The sequence below is a fragment of the Pseudonaja textilis genome, chromosome 5 (genome assembly GCF_049901715.1).
Source record: "Pseudonaja textilis isolate UNSWEBS1 chromosome 5, rPseTex1.2, whole genome shotgun sequence".
Lineage (NCBI taxonomy): Eukaryota > Metazoa > Chordata > Lepidosauria > Squamata > Elapidae > Pseudonaja > Pseudonaja textilis.
In genome coordinates, this window is record NC_141994.1 from 30,459,138 (window position 1) to 30,479,223 (window position 20,086).

At 36.0% G+C, this 20,086-nt stretch overlaps 1 protein-coding gene across 2 annotated transcripts in view; it reads left to right on the plus strand.

Moving 5' to 3' along the window:
- The window catches only part of TBK1 (TANK binding kinase 1), a 37,633-nt gene extending 18,845 nt beyond the window's left edge, over nt 1-18,788 (plus strand). For both annotated transcript variants that reach the window (XM_087934435.1, XM_087934436.1), the window contains exons 11-21: nt 713-804; nt 3,185-3,286; nt 4,997-5,060; nt 5,875-5,996; nt 6,336-6,412; nt 6,976-7,015; nt 7,902-8,007; nt 8,115-8,207; nt 8,636-8,742; nt 9,670-9,741; nt 17,997-18,788. In XM_087934435.1, coding sequence (XP_087790561.1) covers nt 713-804; nt 3,185-3,286; nt 4,997-5,060; nt 5,875-5,996; nt 6,336-6,412; nt 6,976-7,015; nt 7,902-8,007; nt 8,115-8,207; nt 8,636-8,742; nt 9,670-9,741; nt 17,997-18,048 — 927 coding nt within the window. In that variant the 3' untranslated portion in view covers nt 18,049-18,788. The remainder of the gene's footprint in view (nt 1-712; nt 805-3,184; nt 3,287-4,996; nt 5,061-5,874; nt 5,997-6,335; nt 6,413-6,975; nt 7,016-7,901; nt 8,008-8,114; nt 8,208-8,635; nt 8,743-9,669; nt 9,742-17,996) is intronic.
- Nucleotides 18,789-20,086: the final 1,298 nt, after the last annotated feature.

Here is a 20,086-nt window from a genome sequence, read left to right on the forward strand (position 1 = left end):
ATGGGAAGATCCAGGTTCTAGTTCTCCCTTAGGCATGAAACCCAGTTGGGTCACTGGGAGCAAGCATTCCCTCTCAGCCCTTACCAGTGTGAGAAACTAAAGTGCCTGCTGAATCATGCTTTTAAAAGCTTCACTCTTAAGAACTAGGTGAGTGCAGTGCAATGCAATTCTGACAGAACAATCAACCAATGGAACTGCCTTTGGAAGTTGTGGGAGCTTCATTGCTGGAGGCTTTCAAGAAGAGATTGGGCTGCCATTTGTCAGAAATGGGGTAGGGTCTCCTGGTTTGTGGGGGGGTGACCTACAAGGTCCCTTCCAACTCTGTTAATCTATATCTAAAGCAAGCAGATAATATTAGGTAGATAGAATTGCATAAGTAGTAATTTTAATGGTGTTGGTTTTAGCAATGATATAATAAGAATTGCTTGTTTTATACCTTGATCTGAACTTCTTTGATGTATCATCGCTCATCTTAATAATATAATACACAATCTTCAAGTTATGACTACTTTTTGTTTTTTTTCCAGAGCTTGTATTACAACTTTCTAACCTAATACAGAAACTTAATTGATCTTTATTTTTGCTTGGTATTAGGTTTAGTGGATTATATTCCCATTTACCTCATGATATGATTTCATCTAAATATCAAATTTCTGTTAATAAAATTACCGCAGCAATTTATTCACTAATGCATTTTATTTGTTCCTTATAGGCAGTAACGGGGGTTGTATGCTATGCCTGTAGAATTGCCCGAGCCTTACTGCTTTATCAAGAGCTCATGCGAAAAGGAATCCGATGGCTAATGTGAGTGATGCTATTGATCAGCTTTCTCATTGTCATTCCTGCAGGTAAAAGCTCTGACTCTGGATAATGAAGTAAGAGTTGGAGGTATGGGAAGAGTGGCTAATAAATTCAAATAAATGAATAAATATTAAATGTGTATTTTTCCATGACTGTGTGAAACCCTCGTAAAATGCTTTTTTTAATGGTTAAAGACTGTATGATGTAGTACCCATGTACTTGCAAGATGATTTTTCTGTCTCAAAATCAGCATGCTCTGGACATTCATTTGTCCTCAAAAGGCTGCTTTGTATCCCTACCCAACCAGAGTATAAGGGAATGGGGGCCCAAATTACTTTTTGAAACAAGGAGAGCCTTCACTTTGCGTGCATTTTGCAAAGCTGTGAAAACTCTGTTCTAATGTTCTATAAGGTTTGACAGTGTTTCTGTCAACCCTGTCTAACGGTTCTAGTTGTATTTGTAATTTATGATTATGTAGAGCCATGGTGGCACAGTGATTAGAATGCAGTACTGCAGACTACTTCTGCTGACTGTCAGCAATTTGGCAGTTCGATTCTTACTGGCTCAAGGATGACTCAGCCTTCCATCCTTCCGAGGTCGGTAAAATGAGGACCCATATTATTCTGACTCTGTAAATTGCTTAGAGAAGGCAGTAAAGCACTGTGAAACAATCTATAAGTCTAAGTGCTATTGCTATTATATAATCAGCTGAGTCATGAACACTTTGGAAGACAGAAATATTGTAATAAAGAACTGTAAGCACTATTCATCCAGTTGTAAGCAATCATGTGCAATAATTGGATGATACTACTTCATGCAAATTAGGTGGTATTTATATTGAATTAAATTTTCCTGATGAGAAGAAGCAAACATATCAAGTACCTGCTAATAATATCAGATTTCATTTTTATAAAGCCTAGGTGTTAAACATTAAACTCTTCAGCATATTTCTTTCAACTCATTGTTGAGTTCTTGGTTCAAAGCAATATGCATCCTTTTTTCTATTCCTAATGAGAAAGATGAAGATAAATAAAATTGTTCAATCAGGAGGTTTCTTCTCAAGGCATCTGTAGGGATTTTAAATGACAGTTTCCCAAGAATTAGTATTTCTTTAGCTTCCTGCAGAATTGAAGAAGGGGCTTCTTTGATAGTTTCTATGCACGTGCATAAAGGAAGGAATCTGGGACTTCGGCTCCATTCACTGAGGACATACAGCCTCAAATATCCCCATTCATAACTGATGTAGACTTAAAAATTAAAAAAAAATCTTTATCTCACAATATAAACTATTAAAATAGTTGATATAGTGTGGATGCAGAATAATGATTCCTGCACAATATTTAATATTTTCAGTTTTAATGTTCTTATTACATCAATAGTTCTGGAGATTATTAATTACTTTAGTATATTAATATTAGGCAAGTAAAAATGTTAGAGTTTGCAGCATAAATTCAAGTCCAGAAAACACACACAGATGATTAATTCAGCAGGATAAACTTCCTTTTATATGAAATAAGTAAATGTACAATACCAATAGTTTCTTCCAAGTGGAAAGGTTACAAGCAAACACAAACAGAAGCAGACATATTACAGCTCCTGTTCAGAGCAGAACTCAGTTTCAGCAAGCAAGCAAGTTAGTTTCTCTTTCACTTTAGAGCTGAGCACAGAACAGAGATAAAATAAACCACGCCCAGATTCTCTCTCTAAATTTCAGCTCCCAATTCAGCTCTCATTGGCTGACCTTGTTACTAAGCTCTATTCCAGTTCAGGAATATACTCTTGACAAAAAATAAATATCTTTCGCATTTCTTTTTGGGGCACGCCAAAAAAGCTGAATGAATGTTTGTTCTGGTAAATTATTGTATTTGAAGATAAGAAAAGAATATAATGAGGAATATAATGGCCTGAACTGTCAATGATAATATGCTGCAGTGTTCACAATTCACAGTCCTCTTACTGCATGTCATAAAGACTTAAGACAGGTGTACAGCGGTCTGCAAAAATCCAAATATGTGTCATGTATGAAAATTAATAGACTCTTGAGCCTGGGATTGTTTCAACAAATTCAACAATTAAAACTAAAAGGAAATTTGAACTGAATATTCAAAAGAGTGTCCTGATATTAAGAGTGGTTAAGTAGTAAAACTTAAGAGTAGTTAATAAAATACTACACTGGAGATATTATACAGGAACCAGACTTCCCTTAAGCTCCAATCTCACTGAGAAAGAGATTATAATGACCCAGGTCACTTCATGTTTGTTGTATTCCTTATTCCCTCCTCCTCTGGAGACTGGTGGTAGGCATTTTAAGTTTTCCATAAGACCAAAAAACCCGTTAATGATGCTTTCATCTCTGTCTATTGTTTCAATTGCTATTTTCTAGTGAACTCATCAAAGAAGAGTACAATGAAACATTTCACAAAAAGACAGAGGTTGTTATCAAGCTGGAATGTTGCAATAGAAATACAGAAAAAGCTATGAAAATGTGAGTATTTTAGAGAAATCATCATTACAGTTGTCTGCTTTTTAAAGCAAGAAAATCAAAGTGCTACTCTTCACCACACAAATGCAATACTGGTTATAATGCAAATGCAAATGCAATACTGATTATAAAATCAGTGTAATATCCCAGAATTGTATAGTTGGAAGGGTCCAATGCCATCCAGATCTGTTAAATGAAAAAATCCAAACTAAATAATTTTCAAAAGATGTTGGTCCAGCCTTAGCTCAAATACGAACACATCTAATGGAAAGCCTGCCAACTGTCTGGATAATCGATTCCATTGTCAAATTGTTATTCCACTATTGTTGACACATTTTCCCCCTGACTGTTCTGCATTCAGTGAAATTCTGCATCCTTTAGTTCCATTATTCCTTATCTTAAACACTTGATATGGTGGAGAACAGATCTTGAGCTGTGTGATATCTTTCCAGATATTTAAAGAACATTATATCTTTCTTTGTTTTTTCAAGTTAAATATGGCAGATCCTTCAGTCTCTCAAGGGACTTAGTTTCTAATTGATTCCTATTGCCCTCCTCTGGATGATGACTATTCTTGTCATTGTTGTTATTTATTGTGGCAATATTTCACAATTGAAGCAACACACCATGTTGTCCTAAACTGGTTGTGGCTAAAGGAAGCCTCATGGACTCTGTGTAGGAGATGATCAAGCTGAGCTCGACACATCATCAGTCATGAGTCCCTTCATGCCCACAAGAGATCTAAGTCCAGCCCACCCTCCAATTCCCGTGACTCTTATCTACTGCCAATTTGCTTGGACCTTTAGTAGTTCAGAGTCTTGTAGAGAGTTTAAGCTTGCAATACATTTGTATAATCATTTGAACTGCCTGGATATCCTAATTTCCCTGATATTTCATAGTTTGTCCACAAATCATTTTAAGAAGAAAGATATATGAACATACATGTGAACCTCCAGACATCTCCCCAATATCTGTACAAGTTTTTCTACTTATCTGTACATACATATAGCAGTGGGTTAGCATGGTGGTTGTTCGCTACTATAGTGTTTGTTGCATGGTAAATCTGTTTTGATATCATTTCTAATGCAATCAAAGCAATTATTTCGAGTTCCATTTTGTCACAATATTTTTTGTTTTGTTTTACTTTTATTACATAATATTTACATAATTGCCCTGCTCATGTTTACTCAATTTGAAATCAGAATATTTGGAAGACCCAAGCCTGCTGATATAATCTATGGAAAAGCTTTGAAACTAAACAGCATCAGTGGAACATGATCATAACATGGAATTCAGTGATTTGTTTTTTATTTATTTGTGTTTTGGAAACTTTGTGAACCAAGAAAACCTGAGCCGGAGAAGAGCAAAATAGATCATATGGCAGGTTATTTCAATAACACAATGATCAATCTGCTACCATAAAATATTGAACTAATATTCAGCAAAACTGCTGTATATGTCAACTGGAATTTCTCCACATGTTTCTTTTAATTGCCTAATTAAAGCCACATATTTGAGCAAGACTTTTTAAATAATACTAGTAAGTTTGTTTGTATACACACACACACACACACACACACACACACACACACAAATAAATTTCCAATTGGATACAAAATAACATTCAAGAATGTTACAGTTTAAAATGTGATATTATAAACAAAGTTATAAACCAATGTTCATTTATTTTGTGTTTGTCTTTCCTGTGAACAGATACCAAAATCTAGCAGCAACAGAAGTGGATGACATTTCAGACGTACATTCAAAACTGTTACTGGTAAAACGTGATATTACAATATTCTAGTGTGCAGTAAAGTTGCTTTCAAATTATAGGAGTAGTGAAATTTACTTGCAATTTTTTAAAAAATTTCTAATAAGTAAAATAAGTTTACATACATTTGTATCTTTCTTGCTGAGAGCAATAATAATGTTTTGTTTATAGCACATGCAAATTTCAAATGTATAATTTGCCATGTACGAAATCCCATCAGTACAGGTAGATTGTAATTTTATAAATAAAATTTAAAAAATGTGAAATAGCTTTTGATTTCAAATGAATTCTTATTATATCTATAAATATTGAATCAGTAAAATCTATTAAACTATTACTGATATGTAATATCATTCAGTTAGCATTATTTAGTGTTGCTAGTATTACATTTGTGTGTGTGTGTGTGTGTGTGTGTGTGTGTGATATAAGTTTTTTGAAATTATTTTTTAGGCTTATAACTTATTGCATACTTACAATATCTGAAACTATATTGACTCTCAAAGCACATACAGTTTGCCTTCATGTATTTGTATTGACCAAATATAAATGTACATATTTACAACACATAGTAGACACATATACTTTGATACCATTGAAATTTTTTTCCAGTGAAATTATTTTTGAAATATTTTTAGTTCTAGAATAAGTTTAGTTTTTACAAGATACAGTTGTGCTGCTGACCTCTGGCAATAATCCTATTTTCTGCTTTTTCTAATTCTTGGGATGTTTTGGTGTAAATGTTGCAAATTACAGTTTTTATTAAGTTATAAACGATCCATATTTTTATATATATTTTGTTAAATTTCTTGTATTTTTGTAGCTTTCCAGTTCTCAAGGAACAATAGAGACCAATCTTCAGGATATCAAAAACAAACTTTGTCCTAGCGGTTTACTATCTGACAGTTGGACCAACCAAGATGGTACACATCCAAAAGATAGAAAGTAAGTAGAATTCACATTTTAATCGGTTATTTAACTTTTAAATCCTGACATGAATCATTGTTTAAACTTTAGAACATAGTTAGGCTTTCAATTAGAAGCCAAAATGGGACTTTGGAATGTACAAGGAGACATGTTTGAAGCTTCTTAAAGGACTTGTAGCTTTTCCTGGGATTGCTTAGGTGTCTTGAACAGTTGCTGGATGTTTCTTGGAAAAGAAGCGTTTTGTTTAAATTTCAGAAAGTGCCAATTTCATATCCCGGGAACTTAAAGTCATTTTTTGCCTTTGAATTAAAAGCACTGCACAACAACATTATCTTTATATTTTTTGTTTTCTTCCAGCCCAGAAAGGTTGCAAGTCCTACTGACTTCCATAACAGAAATTTATTATCAATTCAAAAAAGACAAAGCAGAAAGAAGTAAGTGGTTTTAAACAATTTTTGTTTTTGTTTTAGCTTCAATTAATTATAAAACATTCTTAAATTCCTGGGTTGACTTGGTGGGGCAAACATTTTGAAAGCAAAGATAATTATATCTCTTGAGTAGAAGTGCAATTACAATAAAGAACACTATTGAGAATACCATTTTGTCAGGAAAACAAACAAATGGCCATGGAATATATAAACTCAGAGTTTTCAGTTGAAATAGTATACAAGACTAGATTCAAATAATCATATTTGAGGCACATTAAGGGGAGACCCAGTCTTTTGCGAAGTCCATTATGCTGGGAAAAGTAGAAACAAAGAGAAGAGGAGAATCATCAGCAAAATGAGTGAATTAGATTATAATAGCAGTGAATGTACCATTGAGATCCTTAAAAATCCAAATTGAGGACAGATCATCCTGGAAAAAGTCTCTGTAGACACGAAGCGTTGACCCCAACTTCCTGCCACTTAAAAAATCAGAATATTAATCAGGGGAATTTAATTATGTGAAATAATTTCTTGGCCATCCAATCTGATTTAAATGGTTCCTTCTTTAGGACTTCCTTATAACGAAGAACAAATTCACAAATTTGATAAGTAAGTCCATTTATTTTTTTAAGATTTTATATTTTAGTGTTGTACTGTATTTTCTTTGTTTCTTGTCTTCAATAATATAATTGGAATAAGTTCTGTGAAATTAGGGATGAAGTAACAAATGGCTACCTTTGCTCTGTGTAATATTCCTTTACTCAACAGCCTTTTGGACAGTGTCCTTATAAACTATAAAACATATAAGCAACATGCATGTCTATTGACATATGCAGAGATTAGAATGAGTCCTCTGTATTTTACAGATGTAGGCCTCATAATTAGAGTTTTAGAAAGGGTGATGGGAAAAAATACAAATCAGTCATTGAAGAAAAAGCTGCCTGTTCTGCAACTCTGAGATTTAGAAGTCTTCATATACATCAAGATTTATTAAACAATAAATTATTAATAAACTTAAACACAATGGTTAAACATTCTTTAACTGGAAAATAGTAATATTATAAAGCATCCAACCAAACAGGAGAATAATTAAAATGTTCTTTAAATCTTTTTGTTTATTTGCATTTTAGAGCATGCATATCCTTTTTCATGTATTAATTTTTACTTTATGTACAATTGAGAAGGGCACAATCTTATCTGTCTTGAAAGTTACAGTAGTTCACACTAAAGCAATTTATACCCAACCCATTATGATGAGTCCATTCAAAATAGAGCAGTGCATTAATTTGAATTATCATGGAAAGAACATACTAAAATATGTTACTTGACCACATTAACCTAATGTATTCATTATATATACATGAAGATGAATTGCTGAATGTTTCCTCTTTTTGAACTTAGCTGCTCTGTGTGTTCTGTGGGTTTTTAAACTCTCAAATAAATTGGGAAAATTAATATCTTAAAGCATTCTGATTCTTATTTCTGGGTATTACAGGCAAAAACTATTTTTGCATGCCACAAAAGCTATGACTCTGTTCAAGGAAGAATGTGTCAACAAATATGAAACCTTCTTAGACAAGGCAGAGGATTGGATGAGGCAAGTTGTTCCTTAAAAAAAACATTTAACATTACTGTACTGTATTATAGCAGCACATATTAACAAAAGTTATACAATACTTTCATATAAATTGTATTTCTTTCCAGAAAGATGCTTCTTTTAAGGAAACAGTTACTAGCTCTAAGAAAACTATGCTTTGATATTGAGGAAGAAGTGTCCAAATACCAGGACTATGTAAATGAGGTGATGTTCTTAATTATTCTAAATTAATAATAGCATTTTGCATTATATCTTGAGTTTTTATTGTATGCATTACAGAATTCAGTACTGACTTAGTAATTTTGGCTCAACTTTTATTCCAAGAAATATTAAAGCAAAGAAACATTTAGCAATATTTTAATATGGAAAAATATCCAATCATTACTACACTGCATTTCCATAATGCAATCGGGAAATGAGCAATTGGCTTGGAAACTCCATTAACACGAGTGGGATCAACACTTGCATTAATAGGCTATATAAAACAATAATAATAATCAATGATAAGTATCCAGTGGTGATATCAGGGTGGAATTCTTTTGTATCCTTCAAATCCAGTGATTATTAATGGGAACCAAATATTTGTAATATGGTGGTTTAGTCATTTACATGGATTTATGCATTCATTGCAGTTAGATGAAACGTTGCCCCATAAGATGTTTGCTGCTTCCAGTGGGATCAAACATACATTTAATCCAGTTTATCCAAGTTCAAACACCTTGGTGGAAATGACTCTTGGGTAAGAATTTTTATTTGAACAAATGGGAAACTTTTATATGCTTTCTTCATAATTATAATTATGCTAACACTTAAACTGATTGATCTTGCCAGTTTCAGATATTCTATGTCAGGAAAGTCTGTTCTCTTAACTTGTGATCTGTTACCACCTGGCTTATGACCAGTTACCTGAGGCATCAGTTATTTCTGCTCACCCAATCCAGTCTGGCAGGAATGTCTGCTGGTGGGGATTAGGAGGTATGCCTTTTTTGCCATGGTGCCTGCATTCTGGAACATTCTCCCTTCAGAGATTAAGACAGCCCTGATCCTGTTTCTCTTTCATAAGTCCTGGAAGACCTAGTTACGTTCCTGCCATGGGCCCAAGTATGTTAAGGGCCCTCTTTCCTGGTTGTATTAACATCTATGGTTATCATTTTTTCTCAGTTGCTATATATATTTATTTTTTTGTATTGTGTTTGTACTTGGTTTTAATTGATTGCTCACCACTCAGAGTCACTCTTGTTTGAGATAGGTGGTAATAGAAATTGAATGAAGAAATAAATTAAACAAATTGCCAGATTAATTTGCACTGCAGAAAGAAAGGTGGGACTGACTTTAGTTATCTGGGAGGAGGGAGGGGCATTGCCTAGCAATTTATAGACAATTGCATATATTTTCTCCTTTCTCCGCTGTCATCTTGCAGGAAAACAAAATTATTAAATAATTATTAGCATATCCATCCTTATTCAGATGAATCAACACTTATGAATAAGGATAAAGGTTCAAATGTTACGGTTTTCAAAAAAAAATCACCATTTTACATTGGCAATTTATTTTTTTCATATCTACTTTTCCTAAGACACTTCTACTACAATGTTCAGTGAATAATACCAGAAACATTCCATAATTATTTTAACATGGTTCTGTTTATTAATTTATCTGTTTATAGTATGAAGAAACTGAAAGAAGAAATGGAGGGTGTTGTTAAAGAACTAGCTGAAAATAATCATCTTTTAGAAAGGTCAGTTATCCATATTATGCTGTAGCATATATCCAGAGAACTCTGAAATCAGATTTCAAGGGAATTATCTGGATGGAATGCAAAACCACAAGGGGAGATAGTTAGATGAGAAATAAGGCTATTAGAGATATTTGGAGTTTACCCACATGCTTGAATAAATATTTTTTTTCCCGTTTTATCAGAATCATTTGAAATAGAGATAATAATCTTGGTAATATATTCATTTTATTGCAGCTATCCTACCTATCAGTGATAGCTGCAGGTTTTTCTCTTTCTCCAGATCTGTTTTAATTTGTTGCATCAGTTTATAATAATTATCTTCCTTAATAGTTACACATCTTGCTGTCAAATCCTTAAGTATTTTATTTTCTTAGTAAACTAGATACCTATTCCCTTGATTCATTTCTGCATATCTGTGAGATTTTTAACTAATATGTTAGCTTTCTCTCTAAATAATTTTCAATTCTGCCATTTTGCCATATTCCTCTATTTTTTTATTAGTTTAAGTCCTGTTTTTTGTGGATCTTCCAAAATGAAAACTAAGTCATCTGCAAATACATGTAATTTATATTTTTCTTTTTTATTTCCATACCTTTTATCTCTATATCTTGCCTGATATTTCTATTTAATACTTCCAGTGTCAATATAAATAGTAGGGGAGACAAGGGACATCCTCGCCTTGTATCTTTTTGAATATCAACCTTCTCTGTCATATCTACAGTTACCATCAACTTTGCTGTTTGCTTATGATATATTGCCTTAATCATATTAATACATCTCTCCCCAAAATCCATGTCTTTTAACTGTGCTAACGTGAATTGCCAGTTCAAATTGTCAAATGTGTGTCTAGGAAGATCAATGCCATTTGCTTCCCTGGGTGTGCTTCGTAGTACTCCAGCGTGTCTAAGATTATTCTCATATTATCTTTAATTTGTCTTTTAGGTAGAAATCCATTTTGGTCTGGATATACAAATTGGTTTAAAAATCTTTTAAGTCTTTCTGCAATTATTGAAGCATATATTTTGTAATCCACATTGAATAAGGTCTATATTTTTTTATCTGTTGTAAGTCTGCGTCCTCTTGGTATAAGCGGACGTATATATAATGCTTCTGTCCATGAATTTGGTATTTTCGCTTCATTGAACACTTCAAGCATTGATATACTTAGGATATTTTGCAAACCTTTGTAAAGTTCTGCTGGTAGACCACCTGGGACCAGCATTTTACCATTTTTTTGTTTCTTAATTGCTTCTGTTAGTTCCATCATTTTTATACGTTCATCTAACATGGCTTTTTCGGTTTCAGTTATTTGGGGTAATTCTGCTTTTTTTAGGTATTGTTTTATTTTGTCTTCTGAAATGGTCTCTTGGTCATATAGTTTTCCATAATAATTTTGAATCACTTTCTTTTTATCACCATTTTGATGGTAAACGTTTCCTCCCTCATCCATTAATTGAAGTTTAAGAAATTGAAGAAAAAAAATTTCCCTTCTCCTTTTCCAGTTTATATGCCAGCTCTCTTTATTTATTTATTTGCATTTAAAAAAAAATGTTTGGTATTTTTAATTTTTTGTGCTAATTATTCTATATTATATTTAACTTGTGTTTTATTAATTCCATTTGGTTTTTTTAAGTTCTTTTTTGTGGTTCTTTTTGTAATTCTGTTTCTAGTCTCTTATTGATGTCTTTTGGTTTTGTTTCTTCTTATTTTTCTTTCCCATGTAAGTTATGACTAAATCTCTAATATATGCCTTGGCTGTATCCCATACATTTTGTAATGAGGTCTCTTCTTTTCTATTCTCTTTAAAGAAAAAGTCTAATAGTTTTTCCATGATTTGAATACATTCCTTGTCTTTTAATATTGATTCAACATCCATCTTAATTTTCTTTTTTGTCCTTTCCATGTGACTTTTATTAGATTATGATCTGCCCAATTTCTTGTTTCTGTATTCAGTTCTTGTACATTAGATTTCACTTCAGCTGACATCCATATCATATCTATTCTTGATGAAGACATGTGCCTATTTGAATACAATGAGCATTGATTTTTCCTAGAATGTATCTTGTCATATATCTTGGATACCTAATTCTTCCGCCATTTTAAAGAAAGTATTTGGAAGCGTTTTCCTCACTGTTTTGCTCACTTTCATGGTTTTACTTGTAAATAGGTTTTGTTGTTCTAGTCACTCTTGTTTCTCTCTGTTCTTTTGCCTTTGCCCCTTCTCTCATTGATATTTCCTCTAATTCTCTTTCATCTTTTTTTTGGTATATCTCTCTCTCCTGTGGCTTCCTCTTGTTGTCTATCCTCTTTTTCCTCTTAGTATCATTCCCTCTTGTGATCCAAAATAGTGATCATAAAATTGTTCTGCTTTTTCTATGGAATCTAATCTATGTCTTTGCTCCATCCAAATATTCCCTCCGGTATCAGCCATCTAAAATTTACTCCATTCTTAATAAACTGCCTTGTCAAAAATTGATATTCCTTTCTTATCACTTACTCTTCTGAGGTTCTGTTTTAGAACTACTAATTCTTTCTCTTTGTATTTTATGGTTTCATCCCTCGCTGTTGTAGTATTTCTGTTTATTGCTTTTTTGGTCTCACTTGTACCTCTCTGGGAAGTCTATTTCTTGTTGCATATCTACTATGAACTCTTTTCTTTGGATATCTCTTAAGACATTTGCCAGCAGCTCTGCCATTATCTCCACCAAATTTTCTCCCTTTTCTTCAATGTTCTGAAAACATAAATAATAATCAGCCTTATCCATCTCCAGTAATATTACTGTTCCCTCCTGATTTTTGTCTGCCAAGGTAAGTCTATGATCAACCTCTTCTACTGTTTTCTCTGTTTATTCAACTTTTTCTTCTACTTTCTGGATGCATTGTTTATTTTTAGCCATTATTTGTTGAAAATTTTCTATTTTATCCTCTACTTTTCCTATTCTTTCCTTGAGGTCTTCATGCATGACTTGGAGCAGAGCTTTCATCTCTGCCTGCATCATATTCATTTTTTCTTGTTGCGACATCGTGTCCATGACCTTTGACCTACTGGGCTGGATGCTGCTGATGCTGAAGATAGTTTTCTTCATTTTGTGATGCTTTAATTACAATTGCGATTAAATTGTAATCCCAAAGATGTGATTATAATCCACAAAAACAGAGAAATGAAACTATTATTTATAATTCAAAGAGAAAGTGAAAATATAAATTGTAATCCGAGAGTTATTAGACTGTTAGCCCTTCATTCTTCAAAAAGTGTTCTGTTTCTATTGTTAAATTTACAACCCACACAGGCCCAGGAGGTGGGCTTCTACCGGTTCGGCCCGATTCTATAGAACCGGTTGTTACCGTTCCCGGTAGTTCGGAGAACCGGTAAATCAGGCCTCTGGCTGTCCCCGCCCCTCTCCGCCCGCTACTCCACTCCCTGCCCAACCAGTCCCTATCATGCATGCACAACATCGTGTGCATGTGCAACAGACTGCAGACTGTTTTGCTGCCTGCCTTTCACTGCGGCCCTGCCCAATGTGATGATATCCCTGGGTGAGTGTAAGCCCCGGTCACCTTTCCCCCACTACTTGCCTTTTGTTTCGCCCCTTCTCTCCCCCCCACTGCTTACATTTTGCTGGCGGTGCCGGTCGCTTTTCCCCCACCACCAACATTGTCTTCCACCAGGGAACATGTGGAGAGGCTCCTGTTGGCTCTGGCCAGGTCAGCGGCTACTTAACTCACCTGCTGTTCCAGCTGGGAGAGAGAAGGAGCCTCTCCTGAGAACAAAAAGCTTGCAAGTCCCCCCTCCTTTCAGAACGGCTCCTGTGCAGCAGAGAAGGAGCCTGGTTGAATCCTATTTCTCCCTGCTGCCCTGGAGCTATTTCCAATGGGAGGCTTGCAAACTTTTCACTCTCAGGAGAGGCTCCGTTGCTTCCACAGCAAGAGCAGGTGAGAGAAGGAGCCCAGAGCCAACACGACACACGAGCCTCTCCACTGTTCCTTCGAGCTGGGAGAGCGAGGGAACCTCTCCCGAGAGCGAAAAGGTTACAAGTCCCCCTTTCTTCATAATGGCTCCTGTGCAGCAGAGAAGCAGCCCTCTCTGCTGCCTGGCAGCTGTTTCTGTCCAAAGTTTCCACCTTTGGCTCCTCAGCCCCATCCCAACCCAGCCGAGTCTGCACTGGCCCGGAGTGAAGCCGGCCTCTTTGAGCTCTCTCATCGCTTGCTGCCAACCCCCACCGGAGCCTCTAGACAGGCTTGGGCAATCTCAATCCTTCACAGGAAGCTTGCAACGCATAGCAGTGGCGATAGCTATGGCAGCGAAGTGGAGGGCAGGAGGCAGCTTGCGAGACAGCCCTTCCCAGGGGGGTGAGCTTGACCTGGGTAAGGGATAAATAGGCAAAGCGAAACAAGCCACCCTGCCTGGCTGTTAATTTGGCCATGCTGGCTGGGAGAGAAGAGAACGTTTTTCTCCCCCTGGTGCTGCTGTGGCTGGATCTGGATGGCGGAATGCCCACCCCTGGGGAACGCCCTGCCATTGCTGCCCTGGTGTGCTCTGCTGCCACTGTCTCCAAAGCCACCCAAGAAAATTCCCCACCACTGGCGCGGTTCTGGGACGTGTCGCCACCACTCACTTCCCCCCACTGCTTGCCTTCTGCAGCAAAGGCCACCAAAGATGCTGTCCAAGGAAATTCCCCACCACAATTGCAATTCCAGGATGCACTGCCGTGGCTGGGCCAAGCCAGCAAGCTTTCTTTGGCACTCTTTGCTACTTCTTCATTTTGGAATCCAGACTGGCTGAACAACAATCACCAACCGTGGTGAAAGCATCCCTTCAGGCAACCCTCCTTCTCTCGCAACCAGCAGCTATTGTGGGGCAGGGGGGTCCACACACATGGGGAGATGCTCCTCAAGCAAGTGCCAAAGCACAGCAAAACCAGGTGTAGGGCAGGTGGCTGCTCGCTTGGGGAGGGTCTCCCCGTGCATGACCCCCTTGTCCCACCAAAGCTGCTGGTTGCGAGAGGAGGAGGAGGAGAAGGGTCGCCCAAAGGGATGCTTCCACCGAGGCTGGCGATCGTTGTTCAGCCAGTCTGGATTCCAAAAAGAAGAAATGAAATAAGTAGCAAAGAGCACCAAGGAAACCTTGCTGGCTTTGCCTAGCCGCAACTTTGAGAGAGAGAGAGGGAGGGAGGGAGAGAGAGGGAGAGAGACACAGAGTGGGGGAGAGAGACGGGAAGATAGGGAGAGGGGAAGAGAGAGAGAGAGAGAGTGGGGGGAGAGAGAGCCATAGAGAGAGATATACGGGGGGAGGGAGAGAGGGAAAAGAGAAAAAGGGAATGATAGAGAAAGAGAGAGAGAGAGAAGAAAGAAAAGAAAGAAAAGACAGAAAAAGAGAAAGGAAGCGAATGAAAGAAAAGGGGTAGACAAAGGGAGAGATGGAAGGAAGGGAGAAAGAAAGGAAAGAAAAGGAAAGGAAAGGAAGAAAAGGAAAGGAAAGGAAAGGAAAGAAAGAAAAGGAAAGAAAGAGGGAGGAGAAAGTGAATGAGATATATGGATGGATAGATAAATACATGAAGGGAGGGAGAGAGAAAAAAGGAAAGGAAGGAAGAACACAAACCCTGGCTTCAGATGGCTCTGAAACAGCACAGCAATCTAGGGCTGGAAGGGATCTCAGAGGTCATCTAGTCCAACCCCCTGCTCCAGCAGGAGATCCTTATAGAATCATAGAATAGCAGAGTTAGAAGGGCGTGTGTGTGTGTGTGTGTGTGTGTGTGTGTGTGTGTCTGTCTGTCTGACAAAACTCCAAAAATAGATCAAGTAGCTCTGGCGAGATCAGTCATAAATTAGAATACTTGGTAGCAGTTGGCCATTAAGCAAGGACCAGTCACATGGCCACCTGGCCCCACCCACCCAGTTTCATGGCCACCAAGCCACACCCACCCGGTCATGTGACCACCAAGCCACACCCACAAATTAAGCCACACCCACAGGACCGGTTGTTACAAAAGTTGAATCCCACCCCTGCATCGGCCCCCAGAAATCCCAGAGTTCAACCAGCCAACTGTCTTGTATCTTCAAAGGGAGAGTTCACAGAGCAACAAACAAAAAAGGAGTATTTTACTGTTCACTTTGTCTATTTAGCTTCTGCTTGACTTCCAAGACCTACATTATTTTAAAAAGTCTCTGTATTTCACTCTGTCTCAGCTAGCTTACTGATATAGATATTACTTAATTTAGCAGCCAACTCTTATCATTATCTTCAGTCTCTTAAAGTTATATTTTCTTTTATTTTCTCGCTTGCACCCTTCAACTTGTGCCAGCAGGCGTCATTGTTGCTCTGCTTCTCTCCCTTTTATTTTATATTGTGTTATCCAGTCCAGATTTTCCAAAACAAAGAAAATTCTTTAAGTCCAAATGTTATAATCTCCAAAAGCTTTCCAAATTGATCATATCCTCCTAATTTTAAGGCTTTTTCACTCTCTTAAAAAATTCTCTCTTCTTCTTTCCAGTTTTAAAAATGGCTCTCTGGCTTGCTTGCAGCTTTTCTTGGAAAGTGGAAGAAGAACAAATCCACTTCTTTTTGAGTCCCATTCTCTCCCAGGCTAGTTTCCAGGGGGCTCAATAGCAGTTAGAAGTTAGAAATCTCTCACCTAGATCATTCACACTGTTCCTCAATCTTTCGTGCTTTCTTCATCGGTCAGCTGTCCCAGCTTTGATCAGGCACACAATAGCTGTCTTTTTCTTCCTGCTGGATTGAAAGTCTTCTCCGGATCGATCAGGAAGTTTGTGAGCGGAGTGTGCTCTCTTACTTCATCACCCCTCCAAGGTGATTTAGGTCCATCACAACCTCCTTGCAGTTTGAATTTTGGTGCGATCCCACATAGCCCCGTGGAATGCGTCATATTGTCGCAGCATCATCCCTATCCTCTTTGTCCAGGTAGTTTTCTTGACGCTAGTTTGTCACTGTTTTGACACTGCCACCTTCTAGGGTATCTTTTTACTTTACTATAGCCTTGAGTTTCTTTGTCTCTCATTCAAGTGGTAATCAAACTTTGCCCTATTTAACCTTTGAGCCAGGGTAGGTGCTTCCATCTACTGTAGAGAGACATCTCATACGTATCAGTGCTTTGTAAACTAGAGATACATAAATCAATCACAGTTCAATTTGAATTCAAGATTCAAAAACGGCAAGATTCGAATCAAACAAATTTTGACTCAACCAAATTTCAAGTATATGCTATAATGGGAAAGTTCTCTGTAGTTCTTTATATTTTTTTATGGAATGGATTTTTTTTTTTGGCAAGTATAGCAGAAATATGGAAAGAACAGAGCAGCCTCTGGGATGTCCATCAAAAAGCTTAGAGACACATTGTGCAAAATCAGCACAGAATGGGTCAGATTCTAAATAACAACAGCAACTTTTTAAAAATATAAGCTCTTACTAAAATTCAGAGAATGTGCCATTCTCTTACTAAATGCTTTTCTAGGCTGCCCATTCACTGACAGTGTTAGCCTCTTTAATTATTGTTGCATAAGTTTTACTTAAAAAAAACATTTGAGATGTATATTACTACTATGGCAAATATAATACACTAACCTAAAGAAATAGTCTGTGTTTATATACAAGCGTATTATCTCAAACCAGTTCAACTTAACAACAAAACAGAGAGACAAATAGTAGAATGAGAACAGGATGGTTTATTTCTAAAATTGTTGAGAAGTAGGAAAAACATAAAGAGAGGATGAATAGCAAAAGAAGCCAACAAAACTCAGATTTTGTAATGTAAAACCCATAGATTGATAAGACAGAATAGAAATAAAATGGGATGAATTGATGGAAATATGGAATATCACTCAAGGACAATCAATCTAGACTTTTTTTTAAAAAAAAAACCTTCCTGAATAAATTTTAGCAGTGAGAGCAAACAACAAAGTGGCTATACTGCCTCTCCCCCTTCCCCCGCCGGATGTTCTTCATAGGCAATCTGCTTATGGCAGAGTGAGGATTTGTGGGAGTCATCAAACAACTTTTCCTAACATTGTTCACATGTAAACAGAATGTTTAGACTTCTTCAAAGCAAGAAACAGCAGATAATCCATCAAAAGTCTACATCCTTTAAAAGCACATTATTTCTTTCAAAGCTTTGCATCACTTTAGGTATTACTTCGTTTACACTTGCAATTCTATCTCTAAGTTAGTCTAAAAGCTAAGTTATGTAATATTTAGCATAGCGTTACCTATTGGTAATAACTGAATTGTGTTTTTTATTTAGGTTTGGTGCTTTGACAATGGATGGTGGCCCGCGAAATGTAGATTGTATGTAGCTATATATTTACCATTATAGCTGTATTGACTTTGCACAGCAAGAACCTTTATACGCAAAAAGAATATTCTCTTTTTGCATTTCCCTCAGTATTTAACAGAAATATGTAAATATGTATATACTGTAAATATGTAGATGTTATGTTTTGGTAATGTTAAAAGTAGTTTTAACATTTTCCATAACATCAAGATTTTTCCCTATATAAATATGTGTAGCAGCATATTGTGGTGATTTGAGTACATTGACATAATTTTAAAAGTTCTTATTTCATTTTTGTAAATGTTACCATAAAAATTGTGGCCTTTGAACTATCATGTTCTTTAAAAAATGATGAGGGTTTCCTTTAAATCATCTCAATAAAATCTCAATAATGAAAATCTAGAATTTCCTGTTTTATTGTGAATATATATTTGTCACCAGTAACAGAAATATTTTTGGATTTTTAAATCATTGTATTTTTTCTAATTGGCACTTAGAGCTATATTCAGCCTTCATTTGCTAAATTACAAGTGAATTGCAAACTTGAAACCTTTTAAAATTATTTTCTTTAAGACAATACTCTATTTCAAATTCAGTGAATCATGGTAATTTTTATTGTTAAAAAGGTTGTATGTGTTTCTAAATATAATTTTAAATCCTAGCCCTAACATGATAACATGCAGATTCATAATAAACAACTTTGGTACAGAGAATATATTGATTCTGATCATTCAAGTATTCTAATAAAATATTAGAAAATTGTTTCCTTTTTTATTACAGTCATACAGGTAATCCTCAACTTACAACCACAATTGAGCACAGAATTTTAGTTATAAGTCATTGCAGTCATAGGTCTAATGACCAGATTCAATTTTTATGTCTATATGTTAATTGTTAAATGAGTCACTGTGATCATTAAGTAAGTGGTGCAGTTGTTAAGTGAATTTGGTCGTAAGTCCAAATCCAATTTATCCAATGGCCATTTTTTGCCCGAAACAGCAAAAACCATCACAAAGCTTGTTCATGTGACTGCAGGATGCTGCAACTGGTTGTAAATGCTCCTGATCATGTGACTAAGAGTGGTGCAGCAGTTATAACTTCAAGGATAGATTACAAGTAACTATTTTCAAGTTCATTGTAACTTAACAGTTGTTAAGCAACAGGTCTTAAGTCAAGAACTATCTGTATTAAGATTTGATCATCTTAAATAAACCAGAAGTTACAGCAGTTTGCACAAATATGTTTCATGCAGATGTCCCACATACAGAGTTTGATTCAGATGTATGGTTATACATGCTTAGAACTAATCCACTGAAAATACTGGGGGTCTTTTAAGTCTTATAGGAGTTGATTCTGAATAGATCTGACTCCAACCCACAAAAATATTTGAAGTTTCACTTCCGGTGATTAATTCTTGCAGGCCAATCAAACCAAGCTAATGACATCCTGTTGACTTCAGTAATAACTTATTTTCCTGTTTGTCAGGTATCCAAGGCTGGTGTATCAATCTGTTCTGAGTCACTCCTAGAACGGACTAGCTAATTTGATGTTATTTCAGAATTAGATAGCTTGAAGCTTTATGCACATTGTGTTTGTTTCAGTGGAAAGAAATATAAAAAGCAAAACAAAACACCTAATTTCTATATAGACAGGCACTTGGCATTTGAAAGTTAAATAATAATAGTGTTTGTTCCTCGTGGTCTCCTGGTTTCTAACCTTATACCTTAACATGTCAACATAAGAAAAATATGTCTAATAGTTTCAACATTCAGTGCAATTATGACTTTTATCTTTATGTTGGCAGCTAAATATATTTGAGAGTGAATCATTTTTCAGCACTGCAATATTTCTACTTTCTCTAAAGTTTATGGTACGCAATTCTATCTTAGGGGAACAAAGTAGAGATTTAGGAAAGATGCAGAAAACCATGCTAGCAAAATCTAATTATGCTATATTTGCTGCCATAAACTTTAACCACAAGATTGTATGGATTTGTGTTGAGTAATCATGTCACTGCAGAAAATGTGGGATCTCGGTTTGTTTAGTTCTACTGATAAATA